The 16978-nt window shown below is 44.1% G+C and overlaps 1 protein-coding gene across 1 annotated transcript in view; it reads right to left on the minus strand.

Annotated features, from left to right (window-relative positions):
* The window catches only part of WDFY4 (WDFY family member 4), a 328638-nt gene that overhangs the window by 33355 nt on the left and 278305 nt on the right, over positions 1-16978 (minus strand). Inside the window, exons 48-52 of the mRNA XM_054572378.1 lie at positions 16110-16152; positions 14858-14977; positions 12817-12934; positions 11897-12006; positions 1967-2120 (exon numbers count right to left, since the gene is read on the minus strand). Coding sequence (XP_054428353.1) covers positions 1967-2120; positions 11897-12006; positions 12817-12934; positions 14858-14977; positions 16110-16152 — 545 coding nt within the window. The remainder of the gene's footprint in view (positions 1-1966; positions 2121-11896; positions 12007-12816; positions 12935-14857; positions 14978-16109; positions 16153-16978) is intronic.

A 16978-nucleotide genomic window follows, 5' to 3' on the forward strand; every position in this document is an offset into this window, starting at 1 on the left:
CAATGAAAAATTGTAAATTTACTTAAAACATTATTAGATTTTTTTTTGTGATTACATGCTTCAATATATTTAATGTGTGGCCAAAGATATCTCTTCTTCCATTGTGGCCCAAAGTTGCCAAAATGTTGGACACCCCTGCTTAATAAGAGGAGGCTAGATTCAAGCCCTAGTCTCTCTCCTACCCATTAACTGCACAACGTTGAGCAAGTTACTTAATGATTTTGGGATTCACTTTCCTAACCTATTATCTCCCATGGCTGGTATAAGTATTAAGAGAGAAAAATACATATAACATGTTTAGAATAATTCCAGGCATATGAAAGTTGCTCAATAAACATCAGCTATAGTTTTGCTTAAACCTTCCAGTGCCTCCATGGTACAACTGAAGTAAACCCTTTCCTTTCTCTCTGTGGCCTACAGGGTTATGCCTGGCCTGGCTTTTCTTATCGTTCAGTCTCAGCTCTCCTGTCACCTCCTTAGGCAGGTCCTTCCTGGGAATCAGAGTTAACACAGGGCCCTCTGAGTGACTCTCAAACCATTTTCCTACCTTCTCAGCATCAAACAGCATTTAATTTATTTATTTGTATGTATTTTCTACCCCTTCCCCCCATTTCTGCACAGAATATAAACACCTTCAGGGAAATCTGTTCTAGGGGACCCAACTAAATCCCCAATGCCTTAAAAAGTTCCTTCATAAATTAGGTTCTCAATAACCCCTTGTTTCTTTGACCTTTCTGGGGTACCTGGTCTTTGGCATGTGCACCATTTTTGCAGATAAGTCCCTCCCATTTCTGCACAGAGCCCCACATTCATGGCAGAGTGGATACTCTCCCTCCAGCATCCCTATTATACTAGACTGGCAGGCTGCCCCTCTTTTGGCTTCTACCGTTTTCTGGTTCCCTTACTCTTTTCTTGGACCCCCGCCCCCCACCATGCCTCTTGGGAATTGGCCTTTGCATTTGTCCATTCTTATCCCTGGTGTACATGAATATCTGAGAACCTGAACATGGACAAGGGCACCAAGTTCCATGGGATCAGACTCAATGGGCATAGGCCTGGGAACAGGCATGTTCTAAATGTTCCACAGGTATTTTGGCTGCAAACAAGAGGTCAGTGCCTGGGGCAGGGGCTGGATCATCCCACCTGTGTCCCTTAGGCTTATATCTTGCCTTATTAGAGGTACATGACAAAATGTGCTATTTGGAGGAAGAATAACACTGAGAAAGCGGAGCTCTGGGGTCCCAGCTGTGTGCTGGCAACTCTCATGAGTGTCCTTTACAGGACAGGTGATCCCATCCCTCTGTCTTGGGTAGAGAGTGGCCCATGCCCTGCTTCGGGCTCTACCAATAACTCCTCCACAAGCCACCCTGGCATTTGCAGTTGAGGCTCCTGAGGTATACACACAGTCACCAGGGGAACTGCTCACTGGGCCTCCTATGATATGAGCCTCTAGCAATCAGTGAAAAGGTATGGTTCATTCTGGGATGAGGCCTGGAGAAAAAGGAGGAGTCACCAGGGTGCCCACACAACTGCCCTTGGATGCCACTTAGCAACCTATCTTGACAGCATCTCTGTGCCCCGCTCACTGAGTCCAAGTTAACCCATATGTGGGACATAGAAGAAAACGGGGCTGGAGATGGTCAGGGTCTTGCCCAAAGTCACACAGTAGAGCAGTGCCAGACCTGGCTGTTAGCAAGGTCTGCTGCTTTGCAACCACCCCTCACTTCAGATGAAGGCCTGGAGAGGTCATGGGTGGGACTGTGGCTCAGAGCAGTTCTAATAGCCTGGGCTCAGCCTCCTTCCTCAGCTCCCACCTTTTTGTTGGGTGCTGCCACCCAGTGGAGGCCTCTCACAACTGCACAGGTCTGGTGAGGTGCCTGTGTGATTGCTCAGCCAAGATACTGACAGTTAGTTCTCAACTGTGGGAAAGAGATCCCATGCTGGCCTCGCCCAGGGCTCCACTCACCAAACTCCACCGCATTGCAGTTGGTTAAGAACTCAGGCAGGTAGAAGAACTCCGGGGTCAGCTCCCTGACATCGCTCATGTTCTCTCTGGAGGCTGACTCCCATGCATTCTTCACGCTGTGGAACATTCTATCTGCCACATCGAAACTTCCACCCTGAGAGGAAAAAGGACCAATGTGATCAGCTGCACGTGGTGAGGACTCAGACTGTGTGGCACCTGAGTTCAGGCTTGTATGGACCTCCATTTGTTCATTCAGTCACTGAGAGAAGGGTCCTCCCATTAGGGTCTCTTCATTCATTCCCCCCCCCCACACACAGACACATGTTCATTCATCAGCACATGCATGCGTGTGATGGTTTCTTCACACATCTATTTGTTCACTCAACCATTCTCTGGAAACTTGCACTGGGAGCTTCCACAGAGGATGCATAAATAATCACTGCAATACAAGGGTCATATCAGAGAGAAAAGCCATGGTCATTTGTCTGACCACTCCCTACATTTGCTAAGGGCCAGCTCTGAATCAGGAACAAAGACAGGATCCAAAGAACCAACTGCAGGACCAAGAATGGCTCAAACATTCTATGTGGAGGTCAGAAGTTTCCTAAAGAAGTGGCCCCATGGTGAATCCGCAAGCCTGGTGGCAGAGAAGAAGGTAGAGTATTCTAAGCAGATGGCAAGGAAGAGAGGTGGAGGAAAGCAGGTTAGGTCAGGGTCATCTAACCTAGCATGGCGACACTTAACATAGCAGCCTTGAGAAGACAGGTCAGGGGACAGAGAGCTGGAGGCATGCCAGCCTTCCTGGGAAGGGGCGCTGTTGTATGAAGATGTCTATAGCACTAGCCAAGGGCAGACCTGGTTCCAATGACCATTTCCATATACCTTGATACAGTCCTAAATGTGGCAGCTTCAATTGGAACAGTAAGACAAGGCACATTTTTTGATTCCTTGCTCTACTCATTCATCAAGTGGTCTTGGGGATCAGAGGAGGCAGAGAGGTTCCAGTTGGAGTAAAGAAGATGCTGGGGGCAGAGCGGCTCCAGGAAAGAGTTTCTGAAACTGGGCTTGGGTCTACTTAAGCTCAGGAATACTCTTGGAAAACCTTCGTGTACCATGAAGGCTGGGCCTTTGTTCAACCAAGACTCGTTTTCCTTCTGTCCACTTCTGCAGAGTGCACATGTGGCTTTAAGAACGGAGGGGTAGAAGCCAGAAAGTCAGTCCCTCCTTTACTCCTCTCAGCTCCCTTCTCCTTTTAGTGGTCTGAGGTTTCCTCTCAGCGTACAGGGTGGGACAAAAGTAGGTTTACAGGTGTGAGTACACAAAACAGTTTATTCTGGTATTATTACTGATTAATTATTGTATTTTATTTTCCATATGAACAACTGTAAACCTACGTTTTCCTTGCCCTATATACCTAAGTAAAATGTGGGCACGCGCACATGGATGAAGGGTAAGGAAGGCAGGAGCCTTCTCTATGTTGACACATTGTACACAGAGAAATACTTCCTCTTAGTCCTCGCAGCAGGTGCCTTAGGAAAGAATTAATACTGTCATTTTGAGGACCAGAAAACAGGCTCCTCAAAGTTTACTGACAAAGCAGTGAGTGGCATAACTGGGGTTGAGTCCATGGTTGTAACTCGAAAGGCCATACTTTGCCTTGTTCCAGTTTATTGGAGGAACTCCTGAGCCTGGACAAACAATCTATTATATGTGGGTCAAGGGGACTCGGCTGCTTTTGAAAAGGGAGAATTTGCCACACACCTGAGGTGGGCCACTCCTGGGCATCATGGAGGCTGGTCAATTTTTCAAGTCAGACTTGAGGATCCAGTAAGATCCATGGGCACTCTCTGCATAGGGACAGGGACACCAAGAGACCCAGTTATCCCTCCCTGGTCTCCCAACCAAACGCAGTATGTGGGCAGCCTAAAGATGTGGCTTTTCTCTAAGATCACTTTGCTCTTGGTTGACATTAGAGGGATGGTGTCCACCATTTGATTCAAATTGAAATGGAAACAAAATGGAGGTAGAGTGTTTTAAAATAAATCTGCACCTAACAAGTCACTCATTGAAACATATTAAGAGCTTTGTGTATTTAATCTGCAGCTCAAGCCTCACATCGGCAGGAGATTGATGCCTCCTCGTCGTCCCATATTCCTTTTGCAGCTTTTATGAGTGCTGATGGTAATCTCCTGAGACACAATATGATTTGGTAATAAAAAGATTACCTGTATTAAATAAAAATAATATATACATAGGAAATATTGTTAGTGCTACAAATCTGGTTAAAGATATTACCACAAAGAAAAATGTTATTTTTTCACAGCTGTCTAATGCATTTTAGCAAAAGTAATATCTTTAAAACTTAAACCTGTATTATTTATAAAGGAAGCAATAACTGATTTTCCTATTTCCTATATTAATAAATGCATTTGCATACATCTGTTTCAAAATTAATGGGTTTTCTCACTTCTGCAATACAAAAGAAACACCAATTCCCTGGAACAAAAAAGTGGAGCTGCTTTGTTACGGGTATTGTAAGTCTGTGGGTTGACACAAACTCTGATGGCTGCTGGCAGTGAATCCCCACCAGGATTTGAGTCTGAGGAAGGGAAGAAAGAAAAAAGGGAGAGAAGGAGTGAGGCAGAGAAGCACAATGAAGGTTTATAAAGTGCTTTTGCACAGAAAGCCCAAAACAAAAGAAAATAAAACAGCAAAATGAAGTCTAGAGATTAGATGGAAACAAAATGATCAGAGAGAATTTCTGAACCAAGATCTACCCCTAAATCTATTCTGCAGATACTCTTGATTATCGAGAATAATGAAACCTATGTGTATCCAAATAGACCAAAAAAATAATAGCAAGATTATTTTCATCAGTAAAGGAACAGCTTGTTCTTAGCCACAGACTTTTCTCAAGTGACACTGAAACCAGGAGCCAAGGGAGCCAAGGCTGGAAGTTCCAAGGCAAAGGCCAGTGTGGATTGCATGGTTGTCTGGCTAAGACCTTGCTCATATGTGAAGACTCCAGAAACATATTTTGAATATTTAAGGGTTCAGATCTAGACCACCTTCTTATATAACACACAAGAATAAACTCGGAATGTACTAAAGGCTTAAATGTTAGACTCAGATCATAAAAATCCTAGAAGAAAACATAGGCAGTAAAATCTCAGACATTGCTCATAGCAATGTTTGTTTTTTTTTTTCCTGATATATCTCCTAGGGGAAGGGAAACAAAATAAAAAAATAAACAAATGGGACTACATCAAACTAAAATGTTTTTGTACAGAAGAGGAAACCATCAACAAAATGAAAAGGCAACCCACTGAATGGGAGAACATATTTACCAATGATACATCTGATAAGGGGTTAATATCCAAAATTTATAAAGAACATATAAAACTCAACACCAAAAACAACAAACAATCCAATTAAAAAATGGGCAAAGGCCATAAACAGATATCTTTCCAAAGAGGACATACAAATGGCCCATAAGCATATGAAAAGATGATCAACGTCACAGATATATCATTGGTGAATATGTTCTCCCATTCAGTGGGCTGTCTTCATTTTGTTGATGGTTTCCTCTGCTGTGCAATGTCATCAGAGAAATGCAATGAGATATTACCTCATACCCCTCAGAATAGCTATATCAATAAATCAACAAACAAATGTTGGCAAGGTTGTGGAGAAAAGGGGAGGAACCCTCATACACTGTTGGTAGGAATGCAGACTAGCACAGCCACTGTGGAAAGCAGTATTAGTTTCCTCAAAATTAAAAATGGAACTGCCTTATGACCCAGTGATGCCATTTCTGGGAATATAGGTGAAAAAACCTGAAACACTGTTTCAAAAGAATATATGCATACCTATGTTTATTGCAGTGTAATTTACAACAGCCAAGATTTGGAAACAGTCCAAGTGCCCATCAGTAGATGAGTGAATAAAAAAGCTCATTTTTGTGGTGAGCTTTTGCTGTGGTGCATTTACACAATGGAATACTACTCAACCACAAATAAGAATGAAATCTTATCTTTTGCGACAGCATGGATAGACCTGGAGAGCATTATGCTAAATGATATAATCCAGTCAAAGAAAGAAAAGTACCATTTGATTTCACTGGTATGTGGAATCTAATGAAAGAAATAAACTAACAAACAAAATAGAAACAGACTCATAGATAGAAGACAGGCTGACAGCTGTCAGAGTGGGGAAAGGTTGTAGGGCTGGGTGAAAAAGATGAAGGGATTAAGCAAGACAAAACAAACTCATAGGCACAGACAACGGCATGGTAGTTACAAGAGGGAAAGAGGGGTAGGCAGACAGGCATATAGAGGGGATAAAAATTTATGGAAAGAAACTTGACTTGGGGTGGTGAACACAATACAATATATAGATGATGAATTGTAGAATTGTACACCTAAAATCTACATAATTTTATCAACAAGTGTAACCCCAATACATTAAGAAAAAGCAATAATGTAACCCTAGGTATCCTCCCTCAATTAAAATACTTTAAGAGGTGCTTGATTTTACTAAGATGAAACAAAATTAAAAGCAAAATAATGACTGAAGATGTGACCAACAAAGTCTGTTGTTGAACATTGACTTTAGTTAAAAATCAGAGGACATTCTGTAATTATGGAACATTGATTAAAATAGGAAACATTCTTGAAATAAGTGTTTTATAAGAAAGACACTACTCTTATGTGGATAAAGTCTATGTGCACCTATGTCCCTGGGAAAGCATTTCAATTGTGACATTCTTAAACCCTGATCCAATACGGGTAGACAAACTATATTGAAAAAAAGACATTCAATTTTTAATCTATACGCACAAGAATATCATAACTTCATGTGCTGAGGACACTTAAACACACACATGTATTTTTATAATACATGCTGGAAAGTCTATTCCTTATTCCAGGTAGTATTGCCCAAATCAGCCCACTGCCACATCTACATAATGGGATTGCTTGTGTGAGATGGCTGACAGCCTGCTCTCTTACCAGGTATTTTTTCTAGCCATTTAAAAACACCCTGTGTGGACAATATACTTACAGCACTCTATGGGTACATCAGCCGATCTCAGCTGCCATTCTTTTTCCATAGAGACAGTGTGTGGTGGAAAGCACCTTAGCTTTGGAACCAAGCCAACTTGGGTGGGAATTTTAGCATTCACTACAGTGTAAATTTGAGGGAGTTCCTCAATCCCTTTATAATTTCCCATGGTCTCGTCTTCAAACCTGGATGATTGTTGCAGGTGTGAAAACAATGTGTGTGTGAATGTGTGAGAGTGTGAGTGAGTGAAAATGTCAGTGTGGGTGAGTGTCAGTGTATATCAGTGTGCAGGTCAGTGTAAAGTGTCTAAGAGTGAGCATGAGTGCATGTGTATGCCCATGTATGTGATGTACCTTAGGCAGTGCCAGGCTCGCAGGAGGAGGTGTGGGATGAGTCTAGCTCCTACGTTCCTTTCCCATCACAGACTAGAACTGGGGAGCAATCCTGAGCATGGGCTCCAATCTCACTGTACACAGGAAAGGTAACCAGAGGCTCAAAAAAGAAAAAGGACTAAGAAGTTTTTGAAAATAGAAGGTGGAGTGTGAGGGAAGTGAGGAGGGGTAGGGTCCTGGGTGGGGTTGGGGGCAGGGAAGACTAAATGCCTACGGGATGGGAATGGAAAATGGCTTATGCATCATCAGGGCAGTTTTGCAGCAAAGAGTAGGATTCGGCTTTCTGTCAGCTTTCTCAGAAAATGCAGGCTCCAATACCCCACTCAGGAAGCTAAGAGCTCTGGGTCCTACATCAGATCTTTGAAGCCCATGGACCAGTTCAGCTACCTTATCAGTCTTGCTCTTCTTGACTGAGGACAGCTGACTCCAGAGTAGCCATCAGCTTTCCTTCCTGTAGGGTATGGCCTTTTACTCAACGAATAAAACCCATAAAGGCACTTTGAAAAACTGCTACCTACTCTTAAGGGGCAGAGAGCAGACATAGATGGAGCACTTAAAAACAGCCAAGCAGTTCTCATGCTTTGTCTCACTTACCACTCACTGAGTCAGAAGAAACTGAGGATCAGTTATTCAACACTATACCAACTGGAAAATTCTAGAGCCAAGACTTCATCTCTGGTCTGCCTGACTCTACTACAGTGCATTTTCTAATACTTCTTATTAAGTCTAATTATTATTATACCTCTATTTTCGACATAACTCTGCCAAGACCCGGGGCCGGGACAACAAAGGCTCCCAGGTGAACAGCCTGGGCTGGCCAAGAGCTACCTGTGGCCATCAGCTTTCTCTGCAGCTAACATATGTCTTACGTAAAAAACAGCCACCTCACCTCAGGTGGTTCAAAAAACCCTTCCCCACTGCTGATAACAGCTGACTTCACACAGGCTGTGACTTAATTAACACAGCACTTTATTTCAGCTTCTTATTAAATGCAGCAGCACCGCCCCCACTGTGCCCTCACTGGAGCACTGGCTGCCTGACTCTGCCCTGCCCAGGCTGAGTCTGAGGTCAGGCCAGAAAGTATCTGGAGCTCTCACTGGGGCAGAAACAGGGATCCAGCAGCAGCATGGGCTCACAGTTGCTCCCAGACACCAGCTCTTCCAGGCAGGTGAGGTTCCCGAGGGTTAGAGTATCCTGCAGGCAAGCCCTCAGTCCAGCAGACAGTAGTCTCACACCTCCAAGGGAATGGGGCCAACAGAGCACAGATGACTCCTGCCTGGGTCACCCTGCCTGCATGTGTTACCTGCTCAGGTCACACTGCACATAACTGTATTTTCTAGATTTAAGAGTCTATCCTTATAATAACTGGTTTGGGGCAGAAAAACAAACACACACAGCATCAACTCTAGGACCTGCTCAAACTTAACAAGACATAAATGTGAAGGGAATAAAGCACAGCTGACACCCAGGAGTAAGAATATGCCTCACTGCAATTCTTAGGCTGCCTGTGATGGCCCTTGTGCTGGCCACATCTCTGCATGGTACCATTGGGCAGTGTTCTTTGAACACTGTGCCTGCCTCTCAGTGCATCAACCCACACTGGGTGTACTACCTAGGCACACAACTCTTCACATAGAAGGTACCTCCATGGCCAAGCCATTCTTCAGGGAAATAACTCTAGCTCACTCATAATAGTCAAGAGGCAGAGCTTGTTTACTGCAGAATGGAAAAGCAGGCACTTTCTTATGCTGATGCATGCAAGTACACCTGGCTGTAGAACCACCCGACATTCTCACTTTGCCACTCCCCAGATAAATGAGGAAGATCTCAATGCCTGGATTCAGCACCCTCTCTACCATTTTTATTCTTTCCTTCTCCACAATCCATGCTGAGATTGGAAGTACCAGGCTGCTGAGAACATAGAGGTTTTTTTCCTTATCACCACACAAGTGTGAAGCAAAGGTCTCTTGAAAAGAAATGGACCTGTCCACTAGAAGAGAAGACCCTGAGTTCAGGAAGATGCCAGAACATTCCTAAGGTCTGTGCAGTCCCCAGATCTTCAGAGGAGACCTGGGCATGTTCCCCCCAGATGTATCCTTTGTACCCATTCCCTTAGGAGCTAAAATTCATCTTTTATCTAAGCAAAAAAAGCAAATGGTTTTTTCTGCTAGTTCCAAAGGCTTGAACCAGTTATGACCCACTAGAAAAACCAGTTAAAAAATTTTGAAAGCAATTTAGAAGTACATGTGGAGAGCCCAGTGTGACTCAGATGGGTCAATATGCCACAGATAGATTTGAATCCAGAAAAACCAGAGTCACATCAGACTTCAACATGGGAGACAAAAGCTCAAGCTAATTAATGGCTCAAATGGGCCATTATAAAAGCATAGAATATTGGCTCTGACATTCTCATACTGGTTTATACCATCTCAAACAAGTTTGGTCTGGTCACCAGTGGACCAAACTGGCTAAAATAAGATCAAACTAGCTGTGACTAGCTTCAAAGTGGCCTTAACCCAATATCTTTCTGGATTCACAGCATACCTATTTCTTCTGGCTTAAGTGGCCTAGCAATGTTCTGACACCTTCTAGACTGTCTTGGATTTGCTTAAAAGGGGGTGGGGAGGGAGGGACAACTAGAACAAGTTTAGGCCTGCTCAGATTAGGCCTGCCCTGACTGCAGAGGGAAGAAGGAAACTAACAATGCTTGATCACTGTGTAACGTACAGCTCTCAGCTAGGGACTTTACCGACAATTTGTCATTTAATCTCAAAAGCCTGATGAGATGTGCATAAACTCCTATTTCCTGAAGTATTACAACAACTTACGGAATATTTTCTATCTATTGAGCAGCAGAGCTGGGGTGCAAATCTCATGGCTGACACTGTTTCTACTTCACTCTGCCCTCTCTCCATGTGAAAGACCTTGAGTAACAGGTAGAAATGGGCTTTAATGCATTAGATTGCAGGGCAAGGGGAAAACTTAAGGCTCCAGAACTCCCTAAATGGAAAGTCATAACAAAATGCATCACCCTCATCAACAGTGATCATCATTTCTTGTGGATTAATGAGCAAAAGTTGGATGGGATTCCTGGCATGGGGTATAGCTCTGGGACCAACTGTGTTCCAAAACAAACTTACTTAAAATGCTGGTTGCCTGAGAAAGGCTCAGGGGGAGCACACTTATTATTTTGGAGTGAATTTCCAGGGAGAGGGCTTATACAATGTCTAGACAAGCTTTTCTGTCAAGAAGGGAGAAGACTGCCACAAAACAGAACACAGAAAGGTTTTTGCCCATTGGAGAAAGCACCTTGACCTTGCCTACCCATTTCTGCCTGGGATAAAGGAAGTGGCTTCAGTGCTGATCTTGACTTACTCAGATGACTGACCACAAAGAGTGACCTTGCTGGTGAGGCAGACCAAAAAGCACAAATCCTGGGACACCCTTGCTTTCCTTTGGTGAGGCTTTGTTGTCAGAACAAGCCCATGCATGTTCCACAGCCTATTACTCACTGCAGTCATGCCTTGCTCTCCGCAGGACCCTGCCAAGGCCTGAATTGGGTCAGGTTCTAAACTGGGGCTTGCACTGTATTTGCTGTGGAGTTGGCCAAGCCTGTGGGCTACAGCTGGGCAACTCGATGATCCTCCCCAGTCAAAAGCTGTGCCCCTGGGACAACCAGAGAAACAGAATCCCAGTGATGAGGTCAGAAGGAGATGAGAGGAAAAAAAAATCTCTGCTTTTCCCAAGGGACTGTCCAGCAATCCCATGTGCCTTGGATACCATGGACCACTCAGACTTGCTCACTTCCTGCTCATATAAGATGGCCTAGGAAAACACAGGAGTCCAAGCTACCCTTGAATTTCAGATAAATATAATTTTTTAGTATAAATCATTGTTTATCTGAAATTCAAATGTACCTGAACAACCTGTAGTTTTATTTGCAAAACTTAGCAACCCTAAGATGGCATGTGGTCTGTTAGTTCATGGGTGAGCAAGGTGATTAGTTTCTTTATCTGGTTTAGCTGTTCATTTCAGTATCCAAATATTTTGCTTGTCCCTTTAATCCTCTAGGCTTGTATTTAATGTAGTTTTAAGCATTCTGATATCATGAGTGATATGTTTTTTAGTCTTCCTTCTTTGTGCTTATTTTAATAATCTTTGACCAACTACCTTTAAGAAAGTCTTTAAGCTTCGTGCTTTTCCTTTTCTATTAAAATCTGTTTAAATTTACCCCGCATATCTCTCATTCCTTATATTGCAGTCTCTTTGCGAGACTGTTGGGCAGACATACAAGTGCAACTGACAAAGAGTGGTGTACCTACCAGACAGCCAGGAGACTGAAACCAGTCAAGCAGGGATCACTGGCTGGAGACCAGAATTCTAGCGGAGTGGGTTCCTGCCCCATCCAAGCCCAGCTCTTAGTCCATGAGAATGACTCTGTGAGTATGTATGTGTGGAGGGGCATGGGGGAGCTCACCTGCAGAGAGCAAAAGGCCTGGGTAAAGGGTGGCATCCGGACCAGGTAGGAGGCAACGATGATGGCTGAGGAGTAGTGAGTACAGTAGTGGCACTGGACAGTCATGTCTCCTGCAATGAAAGGATATGCCTGGGTGTCTTTCCATCTGTGCTGCAGACACATAGACTGTATGGTGCTCAAGGATGAGCAGCAAACATGAGTCCTGCTTCAGAGAAAATCTTCAGCCCAATAGAGCCTTGGAGTTCTGCTCACAGATGCTATAATTTGGCCAGTGGCCACCACTGGTGAAAAGCACATTCAAGATTTGGCTGCATGATCCCCCATGTCAAACACATGATAGAAACGTTTATTATTAAAATATATTTATTAAAGTTTAAGTGAATAGACCTAAAAAAATAAAGGCAATAAAGTACAGTGGCACATGAATAGGCAAAATTTCTAAAGGTGGTGGGCAGATGACCAAGTTTGGGCCCTAACATTCAAAAGTTGAATGAGTTGCTTGAACTCTCTGAGTTTCAGTGTCTTTTTTGAAATGGTCCATTGTCTGCATGATTGCAGGTTGGCCTGTGCCTAGAATACAGAAAGCACTGCACAAATGTTCATTTCCTCTGCCATTCCCCCCCTTTGGATGGAGGTATGAGCTCTAAGCACAGTAGTTCTCAATCCTGGCTGCACTTCACCACAGACTTATTCCAATCAGAATTGCTAGAGATGGAGCCAGATCATCAGTATCTTTTAAAAGCTCTCCAAGTGATTCTTAAAGGCAGCCAGGGTGCAGACCACTATATTAAAGAGTTCTCTGGTCAAGTATAATTATTTGTAGGCTAAGTAATGGTCTAAATAATTATCAATCATCATTTTTTCAAGTCATTCAGATGAAGAACATTGCAGGAAAAAAAATCAAGCTGTTATCTACCTACCTTCAGTCTTCTCAACTTCTTTAAACCTCTGGATAAATTTCATCTTTCTTTCCTTGGTCTGGGCTCCCATGGGCTTTGAAAGGTCCCGAAAAGTCTTGGGATTTGTCAGGTTCAATGTCTAAAAGGCACATGTGCAGCTGGAGTTAACTCCCCTAGACCCTCATGTGCCCCAGTGAGACTGCAGGAGCCATACTCTTTAGTTTTATGGTTCTCTTTATTGGTTTAGTATCATTTGGTCTGACCCTTCTGGTGATTAGCAGGTGTGCTGGGGTTTTATGGCCCTAGACCCAGTGATCCACAAAGACTTCATAGGAGGGACACAGAAAATGAGAGGAGGGGAAGATTGAGTTCACACTGAACCTGTTCCAAGCTGACCCAAATCAGAACATCTCTACCAGTTACTGAAAAGATACGTTCAAAAGAATTCCTGTTGTCTATGAGGCACTTGACACAGCCCTCCTGGAGCAGTTTGCTTCCATAGTTGAAAGTCTTTGTTTAGAATTAAACTGATTTTCTAGGAAGTGAGAAATCATCTAGTTGGGGAGGAAACTAGAGGGGCAGCCTCATTTCTCAGGAAACCCACTACCTTCTGGGCAAAGAAGGCATAAAACGTCACCCCTTCCTCTACCCTTAGGAATACACAACAGTGGTGACCTGAAGAGTTTTCAGGCCAGGTGTCCTCAATGTTTTATTTTAGCAGAGATGTTCTGTGCATTGGCAGAGGGGCTGCATGCACCCCAGGTTTGCATGTCTGTACAGAAGGAGGTGTTTATACCCCACTTCCTTGTCACCAGCAATTCCCCAGGGGTAAGCTCCTGTTACCACTTCACACGTGCAGAAGCCAGGTGGGGGAAAGATGCAAGTAGGCTCTCTAAGACCCCCAGGTGCTGCCATACATGGATACCCACACTCAGCCACGGCCAGGGCAGAATGAGGCTTCACAGCTGCAAGATCTCCTGATTCTCCAAAAGATATTGGAAATCCAGATTTAGGGGAGAAATCTCTGTTTTTAAATGCCAATAAGTTATCAGAATTTGGGGCTAAACCAAAGAGGCCGGTAAGCCAGCACTTTGTAAAATGTGAGTTAAAGCTGCAATTTGCAAGTTTCATTTTTTAAATACCTCAGCCTCAGATGATCTTTAAGGCAATAAGAAGCAATATATGGCTGGTGAGAAAAGTTGTTGTGTTAACTGCCTTAAGTTGAGATGGGAGGTTGTAAAAACCTGAGGCCCCCTCTCCAAAATCCTGAGGGTTAGCCATCCAAACAGCCCCAAGCAGGACTGGCTGGGACTGGTCTGAACCAGGACCCAGACATCTTCTGCCCCATACACACACACCTTCTGACAGCCAGAGCCAGATGGCGGGGGCACTGCTCCACAGTCTGGTCTTCCCTGTGTGACACCAGCATGGTCCAACTGTGTCAACTCCCCTTCTTATCCCTCCCCTGCCTGCTGAGGTCCAGGACTAGAAATCAAAAAAGTAAATTTTCTGGTCTTGCCATCAGCATCTCCTATCACTACATGTCTCAGTCCAGACACTGAGTGAAGTGCACAGACCAATCAGCCAGGCTGAAGTTGGGCTACAGTAGAGTAGTTTGTTTTTTCTTTGTCTCTGTGTCTCTTTCTTGCTCTCTTCTTTCCTTTCCCCAACACCCCACCCCAACGCACACATACCATTGGTTTTAGGAACAAATTCCATGGCTCACTTCATGTGAAGGACCATGTTGGTCCACAACATTGCCTCAGCAGATGAGTGTCCTTTGCCCTCAGTGTAGTGAGTAAGCCAGGAAGTCCTCTGGGGTTGCTATTGTCCTAGTCATGTTGATAAGCTCACAGGTAGGGTCACCTTCCCATGGGTGAGGCTGGACAGGAACCCAGGCTGCTGGACTCACAGACCTCCCCTAGGGTAAGGGGCTGACACACAGCAGCCTTGGGCCCAGGTGGACTGAACCTTGCAGCTGTGTGCTGATTTAGGAAGCTTTGGGAGTCAGGGTCAGAAAGCCTCAGGAAACCTACACATGAATGCCATGTGAATGCCATACCTGTGAGGTGTAGTCAGCCAGGACCCAGGGAAACACTGGATACTGCATATAGTCATTGTAGGTCCTCCCAGCCAGAGTGTTGAGGTGCATGAGATACTCAAAATTGCTGATGTCCCTTTTCTACCAGAGGAGACAAAGAGAAGATAAAGCTAACACCGCTGGCATCTTCCTGAGGACCACAGGGTCTAACTCCCAGCCCTCTGCAGGAGACTCTTGCTGTGTAGGTGAGAGCGGGCAGCATGCACTGCCGTTGTTCACCATGCACCTATGCATTAGCCACATCAGCTCAGGGAGGCTATGATCATTCCAACATGAAGTGAAGCAAATATAGTCTGGAAGCAGAGCCTGTCCAAAAGGGGTTAGAGCTCAGCAGCCCAAAGCCAAGGATAAAGCATTCTTTTGCATTAACTGTTGAGTGGGATACTCAAAAGTTAGTTAAAATAATAGCATAAATGCTGTGTGTGTGGACTTACCGCTGACCTCATTATGATTTGAAAAATAAGTGGAGGGGACTTTGCAGTCACAGGGGAAGAGGATCTGACCAGTGGGCTAACTGATCTGTCCTTCTCTGGAACTTTCAAAACTTTCTTTTCCTTGTCCTTTGAGATAACATTCATTCTTAGGGCCCTAAGATGTATAGTCACAGATTGAGAATGGGGCTGCGTTTAGGAAAAGTTCACCAGGGGCCACTGGTGAATGAGCAGTCCATTATAGTTCTATATCATCTCTGACATGGAACCTGCATGCTGTGGCCTCTTTCCTTGGCCTGCTTCTGAGTGACAAAGAATTACTTTCTTGTTGCGATGTGACCTCTAGGGTGGGTCCTCTTGGGGTCTCTTCTTTTCACTGAGAACCCTAGGCTCAAGTCAACTCATCAAGGCTGGGAGTCATGTACAGTGCCCCAGGACAAGAAGTGAATGATGTGTGCTCCTGAGCTATGTCCATTGATACATTTATATACACCTTCATGGACAGAGTATACATGTGCACATAGGACATGTACATGTGCACACACATACAAAGCACACATAAACATACGCAATAGCTCTGACTCTAAGGCTCAAGAATCACCTTTAATCACTGAGATATTTTCAGGAAATTATTTGGAACACTTTGGTAAATTAGAAAAACAAGATCCCTTCTGATTCATCCACATACTTTTTCTGTCCATCACTGGGGCCTGAACTACTTTCTGATTTGCAGTCCTAGAGAGTTTACTTAAACCCAAAGTCCTCTGAGGGGGTCACTATACCTGCCACCTCTGCAGCATGGTCCTGTCAGAGCCAGGGTATCTCCTGTGGGACAGAAAACAATGGTGGTAACCAAATATCCTAAGGCATAAGCATCAGAAGAGGTAGGACTTCTGGGGTTTAGTGGGGCCAGGACATGCAGGAGAGGACAGACTTCTAGAGCACATAGCAGCTCTCCTGGCCAAGGCAACATGTTATTATCCAAACCCTTTATGGCATCAAAGGTAAGGTTCTTGCAGTCACTGTCACACTTATGTGGCACTTATGCCAGAATATGCCATTGCCTTAAGTGGCCCATGTAGAGTCCCAGGAACATGCAGAAGCAAGCTTGGGGCCTCGTGCCCCACATCAGTTTCCCACAGACACATCTCAGCCTTCTTTGCTGTTGTGAATATAACATAGATCACATATATTGTTTTCATAATATATGCAAGTGGTGAAAAATACAAACAATATAAAATATGAACATAAAATAAGAGTTTCCAAACTACCTCTCCCATTTAAGGAGTAGCCACAGTTAACAGTTTTTAGAAAAGTCTTTCCCACAGGCCTGTCTATATGCTCATGTAGTTTTTAACTGATGATGAATAGGGTTGTCTTGTCTGTGCAGGCCTCCACCTGCTTTATGGGCTAAGAGCACCATGGGGCATGTTGACTCCTCTAGCAGCAGATGCCACCATACAGGCAGATCAGAACTGGGTAAGTCTGCCTCTGTAATTGGCTTTGTCCTTGCAAATCATGTTTCCATGACCACTGTCTGAATACTTTGTGTCTCCATGAGATAAATTTCTGGCTAGGGTACCACTGGCCTAAAAAGTCTGAGCATTTTTGTTTTACACATATTGTCAAATTGTCATCTTGAAAGTCTCTA

The sequence above is a fragment of the Pteronotus mesoamericanus genome, unplaced genomic scaffold (genome assembly GCF_021234165.1).
Source record: "Pteronotus mesoamericanus isolate MK-2021 breed Mesoamerican mustached bat unplaced genomic scaffold, CSHL_Meso_final contig_230, whole genome shotgun sequence".
In the NCBI taxonomy this organism is placed as follows: domain Eukaryota; kingdom Metazoa; phylum Chordata; class Mammalia; order Chiroptera; family Mormoopidae; genus Pteronotus; species Pteronotus mesoamericanus.